The sequence below is a fragment of the Nymphaea colorata genome, chromosome 13 (assembly GCF_008831285.2).
Source record: "Nymphaea colorata isolate Beijing-Zhang1983 chromosome 13, ASM883128v2, whole genome shotgun sequence".
NCBI lineage: Eukaryota > Viridiplantae > Streptophyta > Magnoliopsida > Nymphaeales > Nymphaeaceae > Nymphaea > Nymphaea colorata.
This window is the reverse complement of record NC_045150.1, coordinates 9847004-9870592: the sequence shown is the minus strand read 5'-3', so window position 1 is coordinate 9870592 and position 23589 is coordinate 9847004. Positions and strand designations below refer to the sequence as shown.

Genomic DNA, 23589 nt, shown 5'->3' with positions numbered 1-23589 from the left:
CGGCGCTCCAGCTCATGGGAGCAGTTTGTGTACGGGAGTTAGAAACCAAACCAAGCCGTGTTAGGTTTAGGTTCTCGCGGACCCCGATCGAGCCCACCTACACATCGTTATGGGACCAACTTGACTCACTGAGAGATGGTTCAAACGAGTTTTCCTGATGCAGCTTAAAGATGGTTCGAGCCGGTTCTCTCGATTTTTATGAGTATTACTTCTTTGAACTATAAATAGTACAATTTATATATTTTTTTTTCCTCTGTGATTTTATGAACCAAGGCGAATCTGAGGCCGCAAAAGTCAGCTCGAGTTGATTTGAATCGGCCTGCATATTATTTATATTTGTAGTTGTTTTTTAAATACTTTTGCTTTTTTTGTTTTTCGTTTTTATTTAAAAGATATATATTGTTAGCTTTCTCATAACCTATTTGACCGAATCGGCAGCTCAGCTGCACCCTCTTCATTCCGTTTGCAAGTTCACAACCCTATTCTTGCTCAAAAAGCAATTGTAAAGGGTACAAAGGTCATTTTATATTCATCAAAGCCCCTCTCTGCAGATAGGCTTCCCAGAGCTAGTTGACTCACATGTAGTCACATCTCACAACTCATATATATATATATATATATATATATATATATATATATATATATATATATATATATGATTGCATATGAGTTTAAGAAGCCTCTATATATATATATATATATATACTAAACTTGAATTTTGTAGAAACCAATTTATAGAAGTGACACTAAAAGTTATCAAAAGAGATAAAAAAGGAGGTGATCAATGTGCAAGGATCATGTGATCCCAAAGCAAACAAGTGCGAAGCAACTCCCTTATATAAAATTGAAGAACAGTCTCTCAAATGGAAAGAGAAGGTTCCAATCTAGATACTTCCCATATGAAGATCATTAAATTCAAACCTTTTTAATGTTAAAAATTTTTGGATGCCAACATCACCATTAAATTTTCTTGCATGACCAACGAAGCTTTTTCCGACACCATCGTTGTTCGGCATAGACTATTTGCGCTAGTACAGTCATGAAACTCTTTCCCAATAAAAGAGGAAAAAGAAATGGTTGACTGTCTGCAAGTACAAAGTCGATCTCCACTGAGAGAGAAAGATGGAAGTTGAGAGAGAGAGATGGTGGGGGATGCTCAAGAATAATATGTAGGAAAATTATACATATTAAATTTGTTATTGTTATACATTTGATATGATCAACTTGGGAGGAGACGGAATGGGAATCCTCCCCATCTGAAATCTGTGGATTTTTTTATAAGAGGGACAAAAAAACTAGTGTTGGTGGGGAGATTCTGATTATAGGGAAGGCATCTACAGTGAGAAGCACGGCCATAATTCGCCGGAAAAGACAACAGCGGAAGTGGGACGCCGACCGGCGGCTGGTGGTGCATTCGCGAGTCACGCCGGAAATTCCATCGGAAAACAGTCATCGAACAAAGCCGATGGCGCAAACACGTCGTCTCGGAGCTCCTCTAGATCCAGAAAAAGGTCCGCTTCCTCCTCCTCCCCGACGGAACCCATCGTCATCTCCGGTTCGTCGTCGTCGAACTGCGGCCTGCTGGTCTCTTCCATGGCTGCGGTCAACGGCGTCGTCGGCGACAAACCCGCCGGAGAACAAGGCCCATTAGCACCGCCGCCACCGCTGGAACAGGTGGTGGTGGTGGTGGTTGTCGTCGTCGTCGTGGGATTTTCGACGTACTTTTGCCGGGTACTTCCGGCGAGAGAATTCCGGTGGGTTGGAGCCGGGTGGTTGTGTTCCGACGTGTACGTTATGACGAACATCGAGGGATCTGTTCTGCTCCTCTCCACTTGTTTCCTCGCCAAGCAACCTTTTGAACTACTGCACCTGTAATACCCTCTGTTTTTTCCCACCGACAGAAGCCATTAAAGCACAAATCAGAAACAGGTTTTCTTCTAAACAACCTCAAAAACGAAAGCAACACTAACGGCAGTCAGCGGCAAGTTTACACAACACCCACCTCGGAAAAGGAGACCCTTTAATCGGTTTCTGCCCGTACTTCCGCCATGCCCACACATCCGAAGCGACCGATCCCTCGGCCGGAACGTGACACACCACCTTCTTCTGCTGATTCTTTCTGCAGACGACGAAAATTTTTTCCGTCCATCAGTACCAAGTCATTCAAAACATCAGGCAAAGACAGGTTGCCGTACTGTTTCCCGGGGCACTTACCGTCGTTTAGAGCGGGGCGGCGCTTGCGAATGAGGGGCGGAACTAGCGAGGGCCGGGAGGGGCCTCTTCTGCTCCTGGGGAACGGACAGGGCTTGCTTCGAGTAGAAGGGCTTCCAGAGGTCGTCCAGTTCCACAGACGGCGCGGCGGCGAAGAGGTCGGGGAAGGAAGGGAGCGCAAGGCTGCCCTGGTCGCCGTCGGGGAACGGAGGGAAGCCGATGGGGTCGTTGGCGGGGCGGAGAGCCGACGGGGAGGAGGCGGAGACGGCCGTGCTGCAGCATCCTCTCACCACAGCGAACAGATCCCAGTCTGCCATGCCTGACTTTCTAGTCTCTACCACTATCTCCTCCGACCAGACAGAACTCAGACGAGCGAGAGCGAAAGCGGGGAAGAAGGGAGCAGCGGAGGAAGGAGGGGAGAGCAGAGAAGGTGGGGTGCAGAAAGGACGGCGCTGACTTTGGATGCAATAAGTGCTGAGGCTTCTCCTTTTTCCTTATATAACGTGATGAGAGAGAAGGCACTCCTCCTCCCCTTTTTTAATGGTCTGTAGAGAGAGAAAGGAAGGAGCTGCTTTTTTGCTTTGACATTTTGAAAGTCAAAGGCTACAAGCTGCCAAAACTTAGTGAGAGAAGTGTTCCAAGGTCAGAAAGAGAGAGAGAGAGAGAGAGGGAGGGCAGCTGTCTTTCTCTCTCTAAACTTCTTTCACCCGGCCTTTCACCGGCCTGCGGAAGCAAGGAGCCAAATCAGCCTTCCGCCATCGCTGGCCCTGCTGTTGGCGTCGAGCGGGGCGACGACGGAGAGCGGTAACTGGCAGCGGGGAAAAGAGAAAGGAGAGGGGAGAAATGAAAAGAAAAGAGGAGGGGAGGGGAGGTGGAAAGCTGCAGCCACCTTTTGGCCTCTGGGCGCTCGCGTCCACACGCGCCGACGCGTCTGTGTCAACCGGACGGCCGGGTGGGGACCACGCGGCGAGAAAGCACGTGCCCCGCCGCACGTGGCGCCATCCCGAGGAAGCCGCTCCCTTTCACACGGGCGGGGCGGGGGCCGGCGTCACGCCTTACGTCGTTATAACGCCGTTAGGGTTTTCCGGTCAACCCAAAGGGAGCACCGTATCGGATCGGAGCGATTCCTTTCTCTATCCTCCTGAACCCAACCCGTGACGGCCGATTAGTTAACTATGGTTAGTGTGGGGAGCCCCACGTCCCTCGTCGCCCCCCCAGTGGCTGGCACCTTGATCATGAGTTCGAATCTCATTGTAACCGTTCAAACTTTATTATGGTTTTTCACTGGTTGCCTTTCGTTTTGCTTGCTTTCGTGAATGTCATAAAGGTTCGAACGGCCTTACTTGGATCTCATTAGAGGAACAGTGTGTGATTACGAACATATTATTTGTGCGATGCATGATGACCACGCCAATCATATTGCCTGACTTTTTAATCAGTTCCATCTTTTAGAGTTGCCGTCGTCTCTTTCGACATGTAGGAGCTTCGCGCACGATGCGCATCACTTGCAGGCCGAACTTGTACGCGTTGTGCCAAATTAAACCACATGCTCTACCACTTGTGCACGCCCCTTGGTCGCCTTCGTTTTTAAGGATCCAAGGAACTCGTCGGCGACCCTTCTTGGCGGTTTTGGTGATGGGGATATTATAGTGATTGGAGAGAATTTCACACAATAGAAGGGGCACATCTTAAGAGGAAAGCGATTTTTGACATTGGGCACAATCAGGTGTAGACTTCTGAGGGCAATTGCCCACACAGACCCTCCCAATTTATTTAGTATATGGTGCTCCTTAATCATTTTATTATATATTTAAAGGGTCTAATTACATGTTCTAAAGAATTTAAAAAAAATATTTGAGTCATTATATATCCATGCCATGGAAGTAGGTGAAGAATGTTTTCCAAGGCAATTCTTTCTCATTTAGTTGTCTAACACAAATTTAACTTTCACCCATCACATAATGATGATACCTAAGTTTGCCCTTCACCTCATGAATATTCAAGATGAACGTTTAATAAAAAGATAGATAAGCTAAGCCATTTAATTCTTAACATTAGAAGAAGTCAACATTTTTAAGTCCATCTCACATTGAACATGCAATAAGAGGAGAGAGACACCGTTTGGTGAATATGTAAAGGCTGCTTTTCTGAAGATATTAGTCAGATAGTTTAAACATGTTAACGATTGTACTTTGTTGGGGAGTTAGCAAAGAGTATCATCTGGTTATAACTTTAGAGTGATGTTTTAAGAACATGCCTTTACTTTATGTGATGTGCTAAAAGAACTCTGTCTCTTTTGACCATCTCGTTATAAAAACCAGCGGGTATTTGAAAAGGTACTTAAAAATAAAAAAGGAATATAAGCGGCTTGTGCCCAAATCAGTAAGCATGCGCAAAATCGGGTGCCGATCGAAACCTGCTGGATCATTTATGTCCAACCCTTCACTTTACAGTTAGGTAAACCTCTTCGTGACATCATGCAGAAACATCCCGCTACTAAATTTTATGAGACTATTTTGCAGAAAAAAAGCATATAAAATATGTGTAATCCTCTTCTGGCTATATGATGGAAAAGTTTAGCCATGCACTTAATAACTGTGAAAGAATTTGTGAGTTTATAAGGGAATTAGTTAAATGATTGGTAGTCTTTGTTTCTAGTCATCTTGATCCGGATGGGGCCTATTAGAGTATGGGATGAGATTGACAGATTAAAATCTAGAACTCATACTAGAAATAGGCTGAATTGTTACAAGATAAATATACAAACTCTACTAAAATGTTATTAATACAAGTCATAGTAACCATGGTCTTATGCAATATATATATATATATGTCACGTAAGAGATTGAGCAGATTCATGTAACACTCACAAGATGTCTCAGATGAGATTGAAAAGATATACAAAACACTCGCATGATGTCCCTGATGCTAAACGACCCCATAATGCACGATGTTGTGTCTGTGTATTGTTGAAGGTTACAGAGGCCCTATTACTGTTGATTCAAGCATTTAAATTCCACCCATGATAATGCGTCCTATTAACTTAGTTATCAAATGCATGACCGGATTTGGATATATCCGACCTACCATCAATGAATGGCGTTGGATCAAATTCGATCAACGCCTTAGGAATCAGATTAGGAGATGTTCTGACTTTTCTTCATGAGAATCTGAATGTGCAACTTTTCAGTTAGGGGTAGAGTTAGAAATTTTTCATCATAGGGACCAAACTATAGTTTCAAAATTTTAATAAGATTTTTCAATTTTTTTTTTTTGTATAGGTAAAATTAAAATTTTGATTTCATTCCATATGAATCATTCTGTTCTCTCTTTCATTTGTAATTATTTTGCATTAGTTTTGCTTTTTGTAAAGTATAAAAAGTTACAATGATTCACCGTAATTGAATGGAGCTTGTGATGGGCCCGATTCTCCAGATAGCTCTGCACAAACTATTCACCTCTTATCCCGATATTCGCTCCATCGGATTAACCATTAAGGTTGCAGTGCACCATCAAAGCTCCCTAAATGTGGACATAAAAGATGCAAAATATAGGCATGCAGGAAACTTTGGCCCTCAAGAATTTCAAATTCAAAATGGTAAAAAGCCATGGTTTCTGGTGTGACAGGTCTGTACTTTTTTTTATTAAATGCTGTCTTCTTTTTAAGGACCAGCGAGAGAGGAAACACCAATACACCATGTGATTGGTTTTACCTTGGCACGGTAAACTTTTTGAACGAATTCCAAAAACGGGCATTCAAGCATTTTTTTTTTTCAAAACACTTTTGCCCATTTATAGGCCAACCACTTTGCGACACCTTGAAACCGGGTCTCCATCTTCCCATATTTTCGGGTGCAGGTCGGCCTTTTGCTGCTAATGTCACATAACGGCCTCACGAAGTTCTGCAGTGTCCTATTCAGTCGAGAAGCGTGTGAAGAGAGAGAGAGAGAGAGATAGAGGAAAAAAAAGGACGTTGAATATGGTTGCTTTATTAATGACAAAGTTGTAAATGGGTAAATGAGGGAATCAGATTGGACGAACTTCATATGATTTAGAGTTGTATTGGAATTTGAGTAAACTTACAATTTTCATTTTTTAACTCCAAAGGATAAAAATCAAACTAACTAACAAGAGTGTTTGTATTTTTAGATGTGAAAGTACTCAATGGTGATCATAATGATAAAGCCCGAATGAGAGCTGAAAGCTTCTTATTTGACATGTCCTTAATGGCGGAGCCAGAAAGAAACTTTTAGCTGAAGGCATTAATTTATTTTATTATTACAATCAATTAGGTGCATATAGAACTACAATGCATTGCATTGGTTTGGGTCTGATGTAGGCATCCTATATGGCTAGGCTTCAGTCCAACAAATGATAAAATGAAAAGTTTACAAAGGTTTACACAAGCTGGGGTGGGCAATTGCCCACACCAGCCCCATGGTAGCTCCGCTATTACCTGTCCCTACGAATTATGATCATGTAGGTGCTTAAGTTGCATCACTTCTTTTTCCTTCGTCTTGATGAACATGAGGCCCCCACGTTAGGGCCCCAATTAATGAGAGTTACCCTCAATTGAATTTTTGGTCCAAACAATTCGATAACGTTAAGAGGCAAGGAGGTTGGATCATGTAATAGACATGATATATATATATATATATATATATAAAGATTTCTATTTAAAAATAAAATACTTTTAAGAGATTGGTGTGGGCATGTGGCTACGCAACTAATGATCGGGTCACTGGGCTAGCAAGGACGGTCGCATACATGGATGGGCAAGTGTGTGCCTTTTGAAAGAGTTCTCTCTTCTCACTTAAAAGGAAAGGAAAAGAAAAGAATTACATTACTCTCATGTGCACTTTTAGAGAATGAATTGATATAATAAAGGCGAACCTTTCTTTTGGTGGTTACTTTCAAATTAAATTCAAAGATTAGTCTATGCTCCCAAGATGTCATACCACACGCAAAAAGGAATGAACTCATATTCCTCTATCTTATGACGATTGATTGTTTTTTTGTTCATGTTGTATCTTTCTTTTCTTTTGTTCTAAGAAATAATAAATTCTGGCTCCTTTTTTTATTTTCAATAGCAATTGGAGCTCTTGGAGATTGAATGTAGACAACAGCTCGCCGACATGTCTAAAAATGAAAACTTAATTTTCCTTAAAAAAAAAATCTCGTCGTCAAAGTTTTTTTGTCATCACCATGTTTATTTATTCAGTTCTTCTTCTTCTTGATATACATCAAATCATTTATCCGCCTTACAGTCTTCTCGATAGCGAGATGCATATGAATAAACTATATCAGGAACGAAAAGAACAAGAGAAAGAATCAATTGGTGATCTGACGCAATGCCATGCTTTTTTTTTTTTGTGACTTGTTTTTCTTCACCATTGCATGGTGAAAACGACTTTATGAGACGAATAAAGGCTCAAATCTTCTTTTTTTTCTTTTATGGGTTCATGGATGTTTTGAGACTTGCGTGAACTCGTGGTATAGTTGTCAACTAACTACTGCTGTTGTCATTTATAGTATAAAGAAGTAACATTCATAAAAAATCAAATTCAAAATCAAATTCTCACCAGCTACCCGTCAATCAGCTATGCTACACCCTTAGGCGGAGAGATTTTTTTTCTTTAGGCGGAGAGATTTTTTTTCTTTTCCTTTTCTGCTACTTTTGTCCCATTACTCCACCAGCACCACACTTGAAAGGAAGAACAAATAGAAAGCGAAAGGTGGAATAAAGAGTCAAAGCACAACTCCTATAACACCGAACAAAGGCATAGTGTGCAATGTAATGAGAAGGTATTTGCGCTGTATTATATTGCCTTTTTCAGATTTATGAATTTTAAATTTATTTAAAGTATTTCAAAAATCATTGTAATATATATATATATATATATATATATATATATATATATATATATATATAACTTATCTGGGTCTTGCATCATATGGGCAAAAAACCGATACGATACGTAGTGGTGCCGATACACTCGGGTAAGGTGCTATAGTTATAAACTCGGTTGAGTGGGTCAATATGAGCCAAACATGTCCCCACATGATATCACTTGCACGTAATGGAGATAAGGACGTTACAGTCAACTTTTTTTTTTCTCTCGTGGCTAACAGATTTATGCTTCATTATCAGAATCCAATCTCTATGCCTTCCTTTCCTTTTTCTCTTTCTTTTTTTTTTTTTTTTTTTCCACTTGTTAAGGTAATTGATTTGGAAGAGGATACAAAGAAGCAGCCAGTGCATCGGGTTGTTACGTTTATACTTTTTTCCTGAAATTCACAGAGAAAAATACTGTATTTTAATAAATAAAGTGTCATAGCTTAATCTTTTAGACTGTGGGCAATCTATCTGATTCTATGTAAAGACCCAATAATTGGGATCATCTTCTTTATTGGAGTTTTAGACCTACCTAGCGAATCATTTATCATGAAAGTATCAGCTTTGAGAGAATGATCCAGAGTTCTTGTCAAGTAGAAGCTTTTTCCGCAGATGAAAAGATGTCAAAGATCCTGACTTGGGTATTGAACATATCATATAGCAATTGAATCATAGCTTCATTAACTTTATAATCCCTTCTCTAACTTGATTTTTCTTTTGCTTTTTCTTTTTCATGACAATTTCACGATTTTTTGAAGCCATATGGGCTGAACATTGCTAGGATCTTGAATGAATTCATCAGTTGTCACCATCATGGCATCTTCAACACCATAATTCCATCTGCTCCTCAATCTTCTATCCAATCTCCTCACTCAGATTCTACGTGTCGACGTGCCGTCTTTTGTGCCCAACATTGACTATCCTGTGAGGGAAAAGGTGGTGGACGTGTACAAAGAGGTGCACATGTAGACGATCTTGCTAAGGTCATGCTTGTACTTCCACCTTCATTTGTTTATGCAAAACGAGCCGAGCTTCTAGGCCTCTCTCTCTCTCTCTCTCTCCCTCCCTCTCTCTCTCTCTCTATATATATATATATATATGTGTGTGTGTGTGTGTGTGTGTGTGTGTGACAAGTTTAGACTCTTCTGCACTGTAAAAGGATGAGATTCACACTGAATAAATTATAAAAGCAACAAGCAGATGAATGGATTAAACAGATACCACATGTAAATTAGAGAGAAGCCTAGCTAGAGAGAAATCTAGAACCCCAACTCATGATTTGGTGTAAAGATCAGTTTCACCAAAATAAGAGTGTCTATACAGGAATTGACAGGAGGAGCAACCACCATCTCTCCTGTCCCAATCGACTCCATCTTTATGCCCCTATAGATGTCACTTTTGCTGCACTATGCTATCTGAAAGTTTGATGCAAAATGCACATCCAAATATGTAAGGGCCTAGTTGCTGGCAAAGGTGATGAAGAGAAACATGCAGAAGATCTGATAGAGAAGCAGAAAAGCTTCCACCAACATGGTGACTACTGCATAATGCACAATGCTGTTAGTGCTTGACTGCCCGCCCATCTTCAATCTTTTGAAGATTGATTTCTGCAGCACCAACAATATCAGTGCTGCCTTCTGTAATCGTTGCCCCAGTGCATCTTATGGAGTGACGCCTTTAATCTCTTCTTTTTATCACTAGAATTATCCCCAACATTTGCAACAATCACAGCATCATGGTCTTCATTAAGTGGGTTGACCTTCTGGTTGTCTGCTCCAATTCAGATAACAGACAGTCCCATCTTCTTTATCTTCTGAACTGTCAGTGGAATAGCGAGCATCACAATTTTAAGAAGTGGATTAGTGGGCACTTACTTCAGTGTCGCCAGCGTCAGAAGAAAGATGTCGACAGCTTGGATTTGAATAATTAATCCGAACATGAAATCACGGATAGTTGACCGTGGCAGTTACTTCGTTGCAGACAGACCTCATGATCTGCAAATGAAAATAATAAGATCATGAGTAATATTACTAATGTAATAAACAACAGATGGTACAATGAACAGAAGCACACTTTCATGCTTGCAGCTTTAGTTTTACCTAGCTGACAGAAAGAAGCAAAAGTAACTCTGCCTCTCTGCAAGATACAGTTTCCCCTTTCCGCGGTACAGAGAAATTACCCTTAGGATGGGAGACTTAGTTTGGACCAGCTATGCCTACAAGCGTTTCCCCAACGTTAATCTCCATTCCCAACAATGAAAAAAATCTAAAGCGAAGGGCCACCATTGCAGGGAACCTTCACTCGGGCAAATACAGTAAAACTCTGTCCCACAAAAGGCTACACAGAGGTGTGGACTCTGTGAGATACTTCAGTAATTCACAACTTACCCAGCTTTTCTTTTACACTTTTGTCAGCATCTAGGTTTAAGCCGTCCATGATTCATGAGTTCAATCAGATACAGAAGAATGTTAGTTCAACGTTCAAAATGAGCATGATGAACAAAAGGTTATTTGTAGCCTCTCCTGTTCTCTCCCTCCCCACAGGCAAGCTGGAGGGAAGCCGCGTCCATGATAGTGCAAGTACGGTACCACTATCTGGTAGGCGATTCATTCATTAAAAATCTTAGATCCAGCATTACGTTTGATCTCGAATAGAAGCTTCAGCCAAATTTAAAGGTTAAAACTTCGAAGTTAGCCTGATCTTAGAATGTTGCATGTGAACTTCCACATGTCCATGCCCCAGTTGCATTCAATGCTGCACATTCCGCCGTTCATCATGCTTAATACTTCAATCATTTAAATATTTACTTCATAATGTAATGCATGTGATTCGATTGATCGTTTCAAGTTTTTTTTAATGCTTGCAAAGATCTAAGCATGAATCCTCTGGGTTTACGCTCCTGAATTTGAGAAGATCAGAGATGGAATATTGTGACGTGCAGTAAAGCCAAGGATCATAATTGTCTTTCACCCCACACTTCCCCTGTGGCTCATTAACTACTCCCAGAAAACTTATGAATATATTCTTCCGATTAAAGATAAAACTTTCTTGCAGGAATTCTGGGCACTCTGTCTGCAACTTTATTGAAAAAAGGACCGAAGAGATAAATCTCTTCCACAGTTAGCGAAACAAAAGCTGGTGGCAAAATCTGCAAGTTACTTCGTTTATTACAAATAAACGAATCTGTTCGGCGATCAAATGCCAAGGTCGATTTTTTTCCACCAATAAGCAATAGTGATAAACTCCAATAATGAGTATTTGCGGAAAGCCAAGATGGGAACTCTGAAATTTCTCCCTCCCCTCCTCTATGCCGAGAAATGGTTTCGGTTGCCTTGGAGTTGAAACTTGGGAGAGAAATTGATCGGTTCAGCCGGCAGAGAAATTTCTCAGCGGTTCGGATTCTTATCCCGCTTCGGCGCTGCCAAAAGGTTGGAGATGGATCGGGTCCAATTGGATCCGATTGTATTTGATTTTGAATAATGGCCCAGATACCAACCCCCATCTTTCTTGGATATTCACGGTACAATATGGCTAAAATCTTAGTAGTTTACATGTTGAAATATTTGGGTCATGATCATTTAAGTACATAGAGCCTCAGCTTTGGAATGGATTTAGTACAACCGTGATCCTAAATCTGGTTTATTAACGATATTGGAAATCAGATTGAGTATAGCAGATTCAGTACAATCATGGATAAGAAAACCCTCAAATTAGATCCAACCCGTTTAAAACCCTAATCCGAGCCTTGGCAAGAGGTCCAGAGCCAGGGGAGATCTTATGGTTGATAAGAAACTTAAGGGTGCACTGAGTCACGTAGATATTCAATATTATAAGGATCCGAAATTGGATAAGAGGGATCTGATTTCGTATTGGCTCACCTAATGTGTTTTTTATCTTCAATATCAAGTGGGGTTGCAAATGGGCCGGAATCAGATTCGAGAGTTTTGCCATTCCCTATATGCTGGATCCAATTCTGACATGGCCTCTAATATATTTAGTTGCCCCAGATCTAAATCAATGTGGAACCGTAAATTGAATATCTGATCACCGACCCGAATTTGAAACCCTTTAACCGGATCTGATAAAAAGTTCAGTTTGCGTATATCCAATTTCACAATCGAGACAAATTTCAGCCCATTAATATCTGACTGAGATCTGATCAAGATCCACTACACATGAATGTGGGGTATTATGTTTGGTGAAAAAAAAAAACAAAAAAGAATGAGTTCTTCACAATCAATTAGGGTGAAGTAAGTGGTTACATTTCCTTCCAACGACAATGTTTATTTTAAGATATTTTAGCAAAATCTAACCATGCAAATGTAATCTCTATAGGTTGCGAAGAAAATAGCATATCATTGCCATTGTCATGGCCCGTCCAAGTCTTACACCGGGTGCCGACTCTTGGTCCAGCAGATCTTAACCCACTCTCTACCAGTTTCGTTTCTTATCCAAAATGATTAGGAACCTAGATAATCTGTCGCTAGCCTCCTTATATGTTCATGAAAACTCCTCTTTATCTTTGATATGAAATTAAACTTTTACACTTCCACCCCTCTCAGGCTAGACGCCAACATGTAAGCAAAACTTAAAACATTTAAAACTAAATGATCGTAATCATGCCAACTGTGGTGAATTTGAGAAAACAAAACCATAAAAAATCTGAGGTTGATCCTCATGAAAACAACTATATAGAAACATGGAGATTCAGATGGACACATGTTCATATACAGTCCATCAAATTAATAATTAGCTTCTATCGGACTACCATATCAACATTTCCGATTCGTAAGATGAAGATTCAATTGTTTCAACATATAACGCAATAAGCACCGATGCGATTTTGGAGCATCTTAACAACGTAATTTGGCAGATCACAGGTGATCCTCCTCCCATTCAACCGCATCCTCAAGGACAAACCAGAAAAAAAAGTAGTTGTAGAATTCGGTGACTCTGAGAGCTGACAAATGGCCTCTGGAGCACCAGAACGGCCTACCGTCTTCTCCGGATTAAAAATTATTCTTGGGAACTCATAAAGAGTAAAAGTCACGAAAGAGGTAAAGACAAGTCACTTGAGTGTGAAGTTCACCATGCATCAAATTTCAGGCAAGGCAGTTGAACAAAAGTAGTTGGGGTGGCCAACAAAGCCAGGTCCGCCTGGCTAGCAGCTCGGACTTAAGACCTTCAAGTTGAATGAGGTTAAGAGTTCAATACTCAAGTTGCAACTTGGCATAAACTGGTAAAAGCACTCCAGGGAATCAGGCCTTTCTTATAAAAAGAAAAGGTAGTTGGGATGTGGTTGAGTGTGTTGGAAATTCAACACCCTATGTGCTATGAAGATAGACCATTTCTAACATTACACTTTCCAATCTTGTTATATGCGCTGCTTCTTTCTTCACTAGTCCCACAACATCAAATTTCTCTTCTGCCTCTGCTTCTGACATGTACAAAGATGCTAGCTCGAGTTCCATGGACACACCAGAGCCACTGCCCCCACCACTATCACAAGGACTCTGCACTTTGCCATCAACTCCATTCATCTTCCATGACCAACAAGCCGGCGACGAGCCAGCGGCCGCATTTGCTGATTGGAACTCCACCCTCTTCGGCCAGCCTGATCAGGTTCCCGTGAACTGTGCCGGCAACGGTGGGCCTATCCTTCCGGGAAGCTTCGACTGCAGCGGCGGCATCCAAGCTGGAGAGGATTTGGTGCATGAAGATAGGAACAAGGAGAAAGGTAGCAAGGGCAGTGGTGGTAGGACAAAGAAGGCCTATAGACCAAGGTTTGCATTCCAGACCAGAAGTGCTAATGATATCTTGGATGATGGTTATAGGTGGAGAAAGTATGGGCAGAAAGCTGTAAAGAACAGCTCACACCCGAGGTAAAGAAAAGCAAAGCCATATGACACAAAGTTTGTTTTGGTTCTTTGGAGTAAATATGATGCAGAAGTATTCATACAGAGGGGGGAAAACAATTAGTACCAATTAACAACTAAAAACCAAGGTTAAGCTCTTGCACGTAACATATATGCATGAAGAAGGGGGGAGAGTTGGGGTATTTTGAAAATTTTTATTTTTTTTGTTATTTTAAATTGTTTTCACTGCCATTTTTTGTCCTTATAAAGGGGCTCCTCTTTTTACTGACCAGAGGTATTCCGGTCATTACACTATTCCGGTGCATATAACCAGCTTAGCAAGAACAGAGCTTGGTCCTGTCAAGGCATGCAAATATAATGGGTTGGATTCAACAATTTTTAGCTGTACTCAAGTTAATCCGATCCATTTTGATGGATCTTACTTTAATGGACCCCTACTCCCCAACTTTCTTCTTTTACTTGCATAGGATTCAATAAACAAGATATTTCACTTGGCAGCCATGCAAACTGTGTTCTTCTACCAATATGAGGATAAGTTTTTGCATGCTGTTTTTAAACCAACCAATAAATTAAAGCTGTGCCAGAATTGGAACTTGACCAAATTGAAACCAGGCCGAGCCAAGAGGTCTCAAGCCTAGTCCAACTTACTCTATGCACTGGCTAATTAGGTTGCAGTCAATCACACGAACCAGGATGTACCAACTTTCAACAACCCTAGCTCTAAAATTTCTCCTCTACAAAGCATACTGCCGATTAGAGAGAACTTAGACGTGAATCTGAATTCTTTGGACAGCTTTCCGGGGACTTGGCATATTTCCGTTTCTTGCTTCCCCTTTCAACTTCAAAAGATGTATATCGATAAGGTTATGTCAGCAACCGACCGGTGGATCATGGCTTTAGGGCATTTTTAGTTTCTCATTGATTGTGTTTTAGGTTTTTAGTCAAAATAGTGTCGCAATTGCTTTGCTTGTTTTATTGATTAATAGTTGATAAAATTATCATGGTCAGGATAAAGTACACTGATTTATTTTGCTCATCATGATAATAATCCAAATTAGTGCATTCGTTTTACATGTTTTGGTTGTTGGCATGATATTAATAGCGCAGACCATAATTTTCAAAAGGCACTCAAACATTCCACGAAAAGTCCTTTTATTTATAATTTGTAGCGAAACTTCTCCCCACCAAGAAAAACCAATACACCAAGATAATATATAACAGTGATAACAATACGAATCTTGATTGTTACATTAACCAACGCCTACTAATTTAGAACATCCAGGATTTTGATGTGTACGTAAGATGTGTATCCTCACTGTGGAAGTGAGGATCAGGTCACCTACCAGGCGACCGTCTTAACGTGAGACACCCCCCATGGTAGCACAGATACGCGTCCTGCTGCTGTTTATTATTCCCAGATGGTGTTGAGTTGCTCAGCAGCAGAAGGAGGTGACGTTCATGGCATCAACGAATTAATTGTAGACTTCAGCCAGTTCAGTCCTTCAATGTTCGCGCAACAAAACCACCAAGAAGAAGCTAAGGGACAACCGATAAAGAGAAGGCGAGCACTGACCGGCAGGTCCCTGGACTGGCCGTGAACTCAATGAACAGCAGCCAAGCCAACAATCAATCCGAGAAGATGCCAAGTTGTTATATTTGCTTCAAATGGTGCAGTTTTCTTGGTTGAACAGAACTGCTTCTTAGTTCTTCTTCCACCCGGTACCTAAGAAAATTCAAGAGTTATTTTATAAGACACTTCATAAAAGATCTTGTGCTTTTCTTAAAAAAAATTAAGAAAATCCGTATTGCAGATGCGACGTGGATACATGGTGAACATTGATTCCATCCACAAAAAAGATCGATGGGTTAATTTCTTTTCTCAAACAGAAGAAATGCCACAGTGAGCAGTCGGAACCATGTTTTAGGCCTTTCAATATTAATTCCACAATCACTCGACCAAATCATTGCTGTCATAATGGCAAAATTTAAATTTGCATGTATAATTGATCATGGCGGTTGTTTTCTTGAACCCCACATCATTGGTAATAGGAATAGAACAAGTCAGGCAAGAATTAACAGCTACTGATCACGGTGGTGGTGGTGACTGCCGGCTGCCGCACTCACTGCTGTTGGTGCCTTTGATTTGAGCAGGAGCTATTACCGCTGCGTGCATCACACATGCAACGTGAAGAAGCAAGTTCAGCGCCTCACGAGGGACACCAGCATCGTCGTCACGACGTATGAAGGAGTTCACAACCACCCCTCCGAGCAACTCATGGAGACCCTCAACCCCCTTCTCAAGCAAATGCAATTGCTCTCAAGGTTTTATGCTTGAAAGTAGTTCAGTAAATGTATATGTGTGTGTGTGTGTTGCGTGCGTGCGTGCCTGTGCGTGCATGTAAGCGTGCACCCTCCAGCTAAAGCATCTGCTGTGAACGTCCGTTGATGAATCGCAGCAGAGCTGTGGTGGCACCGTTCAAGACAACGGTGACGAACGTTCACGGAAAACACAAAAAAAAAAAGTTGTTGATAATTCGGAAAAGAATGTATTTGCAAGAGTGCTTTTGTGATCAGAGACACTTTATGATCTTCTTCAAGAACGAAGAATTGTATATTATTTATGTTCATGCTAATAGCAGGATTCTGTTGATTGTTAATAAATCGAGCTGCAGGGACGTGGTTTGGCTGTTGATCGATCCAGACCATAGGCTAAAAAAAACCAACCCACATTCGGGATTATTTTGAGGGTTTGGGGATTTTTTTCCTGAAACATACAGATGTGTAAGAACAAATGAAATTTAATAACGGATGCCAGTTCTAGGGTTGGGCATCCGGTCTGCCAGGCCAGTGCCCGCCCAGCTTGATTTTAGTAAGAAAAATATTTAAAATACATAAATTTAATATATGTATATCCTATATATATATATATATATATATATATATATATATATATATATATATATATATATATATATATATATATATATATATATATATATATATAGGATAATTTTTTTATATATACTGCTGGGCTCGAGTAAGGCCCAGCCCAAAAAAGTTGCCTGGCCGTTTTTCTAATGCCCGTGCCTGGCCCGAGTAGCTCTTTTACGTGTCTTTTATCACTCTAATTTTCTCTTTGTTCCCTTTTAACATGTCTCCCGAGTCTCTAATTCTCTCTTCACTTGATGTGATTAAATAGGGACCAGAAAATGAGGAGAGTGACAGAGATTGAAGTTAAGCTACGTCTTTAATATTTAGAAAAATCAAGGACGTTATGTACTAATTGTTAAGAAATTTAAAGTAATCACTTGTTGATTATTTAATGATTATGATCATAATGTCAGCAGTGATAATGTTAGCATTCATGAGTCATATCCAGCTAGCCGGAGGAGTGGAGGACTATGTGAACCAAGTGTAATGAACTAAGCAAATATGAGAACTAAGTTGACTGATTGCATACCTCAAGGGGTTGTAGCACACTGGCGTGGGGGAAGTGCTCTATCCGCTAAAAACCTGGGTCGAATCTTTGGGCATCACCTGCCCGCTCCAGACGTGACGAGAGGGGGGCATGTGGCCTCTCTTAGGGCGGTGGAATGAACCACTCACCCTAAAAAAAAAAAGTTGACTGATTGCATATTATTTAATTAATTTCATTTATGTCTTAACGAGATGTCGTGGGTAAAAATTCATTTATGTCTCACGAGATGTCGTGGGTAAAAATTCTTTCCCAAGATAATTAAAGTACCGCTTACCATTTGCCTTTTTGGAAAGGGAATTTTATACGAAGCGACTTGCGAACCATTTTTGATGAGACATAATCAATGTATATACTGTAATGCCCCAAAATAACTTCTAAATTAATTGTTCTTTTCTAAATACAGTACTGGATACAAATTCAAATTGGCATTTTGATAGGATTGCATTCCTCGATATAATATACAAAACCAATTTTAAACATGCGTAGCTAATTCGTAAACAACCTTTGATTTCAGGGTACTACATACAAACACTTGGTCTCAAGTGATCTCCACGCAGAAAAAGCAATCTTAGCTTTAAATTGATTTAAATTGTATCATGGTCATCAAGATTTCGTCCCAGACAAGACGCATGCAATGGGTGGCGCTCTCTCCCTTGGTCAGTTCCTGAAAATAATTTGTTAATGAATGGAATAGCCCCTTGTATCGTAGACAATGTAGAACAAAAGATTAGATAAAGTATACAACCGCAGTACTCAACAAAATATGTATATCTCCATGGCAGTCAAGAAAAGATTTCAATAATATAATTATTTGAATTTCTTGGAATTTATGAGCAATAAAACAATCAATAATTTGGTCCAAGATTTGCCAAAGTTTTGGAAAAAATCATATAATTGTTTGAAGCACATAAACGGGCACCTAAGGTATACAAATGATCAGGAAGCCCCCACAAGATGGGCAAAATTATATATAGTGAGCTCCCCATACCCCTTGAGGCATCTAGGTTTAGGGGACCACAGAGAAGCGATGCTTTCTTAATTTCTCTCCTAATAGGCATACAATAATAATGTCCACACGTAAGAAAATAGTTTGCAAACCTTTTAATGCTTAATTAGTATATGATACCATTGTTCTATTGTGTTTACTCTATCTTCTTTTTATGTCAAGGATGCTCGAACCAAAAAGACATTCGCTGAGGGTGTTCACAAAGGAGATATGTATGCTATTGAAGAATCTCCAAAAGTGACTGAGTCATGTGTTCCAAATTTACCTTTTTTCAGTCATAATAAAGTCAATTTAACATAGTATGATAAATCATCCATTTGGCATGGTCGTTTAGCACATTGTAGTCGGTCTTTCATTGAAAATCGTGTTGCAGATGGATTATTACATAAGTCTAGTCTGAGTCTTGTCAATAAGTCTAACATGTGCTCAAGCTATCATATTTGTAAGAGTCATACCTTACCTTTTCAGTCAATAAATAAGTGAACTTTGAAGTTATTTGATATCATATACTCTGATGTTTGGGGGTATGTTCCTATTTCTTATTCTAAGAGAGCAGATATTATATTATTTTTGTTAATTTTTATTCACACTATACATGGATCCACTTCATGAAGAGCAAATCACAGGTTTTTTTATTGTTCACTCAATTCTATGCCTCAGTCCAAAATAATACTCTTGTAATATTGTGCATTTTCAATATGATGGTGGGGAAAAATTCATTTCTAATGAATTTGTTGAGTATTTACTTATTTATCATTATCACTAGATAGATTTTCTGCCCTCACACAGTACATCAGAATGATATTGCTAAAAGAAAGCATAGACACATAATTGAAAGTGCATTAAGTATGATACATAAACAGAAATGTTACTATGAACCTATGGACTATGCTTACCGTACTATTATTTATGTCATTAATTGACTGTCATTATCTCTACTTGAAAGGAAATCTTCATTTTTTATTTTACACCAAGAACAAGCAAATTATGATCAATTACGTGTTTTTTGATGTGTCTGTTATGTCCATGTTTGATGTTTCCTTAAAACATAAGTTTCAAGATCGAGTTGTCATGTGCAAATTTGTGGGTTAAGTAGAAAACTATAAGGGCTATAGATGTTACAATATAAAAAATGGGCATATGCCTATTTCACGACATATTGTTTTTGATGAGCTGGGGTTGAAGGACCTAAATTAGTAACATGAAACATTTAATGCAAGGGATAAGACATATGATCCATAGTTGAATGCTGAAATATTAGGCCAAGGAGCTAATGTATGCCAAGCACACAATGACAAGTCTATTGATGAATTCGAGGTAGCCTCAGAACCTCAGATGGACAGCACGTCTCTACCTAATCATTTTTCAGTGATGATATATGCTCGACGATCAGTTACAACGACCGCTCCAAAAACTATCATTACTTGTCCACGAAGATTAGAACGTGTGCAACACCCCATTGATAGGTAGATAAGTTATGACAACTTTTCTTTAGATTTTCAGCTTTTTATGATAGGCTTGAACAAAAATGTAGAGCCAAAATGTTAAGAACACGCATGCAAGAACAAATATTGGATTGAGGCTATGAATGAAGAATGACTGCTTTAAATGAGTGTCAAACTTGAGAGATTGTTATTCATCCAAGTGATAAGAATGTAGTGGGTTCGAAATGTCTTTACAAACTCAAATATAAAACGATGGAAGTATTGATAGATAGAAAAAGTATACATGAAACAATCTCTACGTTATGCTACCAACGATCCAACTCCGTGAGTGTCTAAGTTACAAAAATCATTGTATGGACTTAAACAAACATCTCGCTTATGGTTCGATAGGTTTTCTTTCCATGTCCAACAAGCAGGTTTTCTCAAAAGTTCACTTGATCATTTCCTATTCATGTACTCAAAAGTTCACTTGATCATTTCCTATTCATGTAGTATACAGGTGAAATCACAACTTGGCTACTCATATATGTAGATAACATAATTCTTACAAAAAAAATTTCACGTCATATGTCTCATGTCAAGGAAGTGTTGATGCAACAATTCAAGATGAAGTCAGATATTTTTTGGGTATCCAAGTTGATAGAAAGGATGATGTGTTAACTCTTAGTAGCACAAATATACTCTTGCTATATTGGACAGAGCATGTATGACAAATTACAAGCTCATTTATACTCATAGTATTCTCAACTTAGGGAACTCTCCCTTCCCATTGCCCAATCGTTTCTATTTTGTGATAACCAAGTGTCATCAAAATTGCTTTCAATCTTATCTTGCATAATCACCAACATTTCATACGCCAAAAGGTTGAGGAAAGCTAAATTGTTCCTACTTATATACCTACATCTCAACAAGTGGCTGATCTATTTACCAAACAGGGCATCATTTATGGGAACTACAAAACAAGTTGTACATGATCACCTCATGCACAACTTGAGGGGGGTTGTTAAGTTATGGTTTGATTCAAATCAAACCCAGACCCAATCCATTTACAACACGCCTAAAGCACATGGGCGGTTTCAAACTTGTAATATGTATTGTTATTTTGTGTATTTCATTTGTAACTACTAATGTGATTAAGCTTTAAGTAATGAAAGGGGCGGGTGCTAACCCTCGGGCCCTTTCTTTCCTCCCTCTCTCTTCTCGTCCAGACTTGTTCTCTCCTCTTCCTCTTGTGTCTTTTTTAAAAGACTCCATTTAAAAGACTCCATTCGGTGGTGATCTGACAGAACTCAAATACCACATCATTATCTCCCACAAACCTTTTAGACCAAAAGCAACTCTTTTTAAATTTGTGGAACAATATGTCATTCAGCTTGAAAAAATTTCACTGAGATTTTTTGAAATTTGCGGAACATGTAGGATGTCATTCAGCTTGAACAAATTTATATCATGAGTAATAAGAGCTAATCCAATATTAACAATAGGTAAAGAGGAACCGTTATCTGTTTGAATCCCATCCATCCCTTCATAGGAAGACTGCATAGACATGTTGCTAAGACTGTGAAGTGATAAGGTGCCCGAATCCAAGTACCAGTTCTCTTCACCAGAGAATAACGTTGAAGTAGAGGAAGCCTTGGCCGACCCATCTGAATTCAATAAATGAGATGAACTCTGGATTGATATTCTCTGCAGATCCTTTATCATTTTTTTCTGGAAATGGCTTCGAGACATCAACAAAGGCTGTTAGCCCGTACAAACTGATAATGTGAGTAAATTGCAATTCACACAACAAATAATTTTCAGACGTGATTTTATAAAAGAAAGTACTGCGATGTATTAGGGGCTTGAAAGAGACCAGGAAAGACCACGCCTGATTCAAAAAGCTTCAAGCCACTTGGCCTTGATCCAGCCACGAGAAAATCCATGATAGCACAGATGGATTCCAGACAATGGCAACATGCCACAATGCCGGAAACACACAAAGGATGAGCACGAGTGGCAGAATACAAGCAGCAAACGTTACAGCCTCCGGATTTGATACCATAACAAGATTTGAAGAAGAATGTAAAAACATTCAGCTCACCAGTCTGTCGGATCACATGCAGGTTCAAAACGTTCGGTATGAAACATGACCTACATCCATGGCCTAACTTTGTTCCGCCCTTAGGCTAGCCGTTTTCCTTAATGAGTTTCACTTTACAATCACTTTATAGATTTAGGGTATTCCAAGTAAGCAAAATTGAAATCCTAATTTTGATAATCTAAATTAACCATTTTTGAAATCGTCCGGCCTGAGATACGTAAGATCTCCTTGTTTTATCAATATCCTTATCCTTTCATTTTACAAGCTTTTTTGCCAAGCCATAGAATATCGAGAGATTCAGAGAGAAGTCGGTGCACATCGATATCCTCATCTGTTTAGCTATGAAACACGGGTGCGGCACAGGAGGAGTGTCCGTGTCGACTCGGCCGGACCTGGGTTCTATGGAGGCACATGCTCTTGAATGAGAATCGGCTCGGATAGGCATATCTTCCCAATCAAAACACCTCCATTAGCTCAGAGATCTAGAGAGAGGCCGGTGGTGCACATCCATATTCTTAATTTTAGTGCTTGAATGAGAGCACACACTTGTTATTTAAAAAATCGATGGAAGGCATTCAGACAGGCACTGTCACTGTAAAATACAATTTCATCCTCGAACCATCTAAGTCTGCAATGTTTTTTCTCCAACGGCCTCCATGAGAATTTTCACAAAAGATTGGAGGAAATGTTGAGAACTTAAATGATGGAAGGACTGTTGACCTGTGATTTCAACACAATCATCAACCTCTAGTCTTGAATGAAAATAGCCTAGGATAAACATGTCTTTCCCTATCAAAACATCTCCATCAAATGAAGACTTTGTCCCTCGCCTTTGCTGTTTTTGGGATATCCAAGGGGGCCAAAAGGCCCCTAAGTGTCTCTTAAGCTAGATTAATTTTCTGTTCTTCAGATGCATTAGGAATCTTCAAACCCACAGCATACATCTCAATGGAAAAGCATTATGGTGTATTTACATGGACGGGCATGGAGTTTTTACCCTGGCCTTTGCTTTTTTTGGGATACCCAAGAGGCCAAAAAGCCTCTAAGTGTCTCTTGAGCTAGACTAGTCTGTATAATCTAAATCAGAGTAATTAAACCAAAAAATAAAGGATATCCAATGGCAGGCAATAAACACCTGAACCATCAAATTATGTGAATCCTACACTGCCGTCATTCTTTTAAGATCTTCCCTTCCTTTTTATCTACTTGGGGAGCCACTCATGCATTTCTCATGCCTACATAGCTTATTTTCTTTTGTTAAGGGAAAATGGAAGTAGATAAACCAATACAGAAACAAAAACCACTTTATCCAGCCAAATTTTAACAATGAAGACTCATTGATGAGTGCAACAGACAATTACTCAACTTCTACATATATGAATTGTACTTGAAGCTTTCATGATCTAAAGATTAAAAAGAAATGGAGAACTCCAATATGGATCAGATGAGATAAATGAAAGGACGATTAACAGCAAATCAAAAAAGCTTTGGATATTGAAGATTCAAGAGAATTTTCCTTTTCTTATCAATTGAGACAAGAAAAGACGTGTACAAGATAAGATGGGTACAAGTTGAGGGTTAGAAGGAGAGACTA

The 23589-nt window shown here is 39.6% G+C and overlaps 2 protein-coding genes across 2 annotated transcripts; one reads left to right on the top strand and one right to left on the bottom strand.

Moving 5' to 3' along the window:
* Positions 1–1168: 1168 nt before the first annotated feature.
* LOC116267001 (WRKY transcription factor 22-like) lies at positions 1169–3031 on the bottom strand. The gene is made up of 3 exons (XM_031648545.2): positions 2215–3031; positions 2003–2119; positions 1169–1881 (listed from the first exon to the last, which is right to left on the bottom strand). The coding sequence occupies exons 1-3, from the start codon at positions 2526–2528 to the stop codon at positions 1422–1424; spliced, it is 891 nt and encodes a 296-aa protein (XP_031504405.1). The 5' UTR covers positions 2529–3031; the 3' UTR covers positions 1169–1421.
* Positions 3032–13518: 10487 nt separating this feature from the next.
* On the top strand, positions 13519–16527 carry LOC116267076 (probable WRKY transcription factor 24). The gene is made up of 2 exons (XM_031648636.2): positions 13519–13989; positions 16135–16527. Exons 1-2 carry the CDS (start codon positions 13550–13552, stop codon positions 16316–16318), a joined length of 624 nt encoding a protein of 207 aa, XP_031504496.1. The 5' UTR covers positions 13519–13549; the 3' UTR covers positions 16319–16527.
* The last annotated feature ends 7062 nt before the right edge of the window (positions 16528–23589 follow it).

Coding starts and splice junctions, on each gene's coding strand:
- LOC116267001 (XM_031648545.2), bottom strand. CDS start 2,528: ATGGCAGACTGGGATCTGTTCGCTGTGGTGAGAGGATGCTGCAGCACG. Junction 2,120..2,214: donor CCGCCCCGCTCTAAACGACG/GTAAGTGCCCCG, acceptor CGTCGTCTGCAG/AAAGAATCAGCAGAAGAAGG. Junction 1,882..2,002: donor AAAGGGTCTCCTTTTCCGAG/GTGGGTGTTGTG, acceptor GGGAAAAAACAG/AGGGTATTACAGGTGCAGTA.
- LOC116267076 (XM_031648636.2), top strand. CDS start 13,550: ATGTACAAAGATGCTAGCTCGAGTTCCATGGACACACCAGAGCCACTG. Junction 13,990..16,134: donor AAGAACAGCTCACACCCGAG/GTAAAGAAAAGC, acceptor TGATTTGAGCAG/GAGCTATTACCGCTGCGTGC.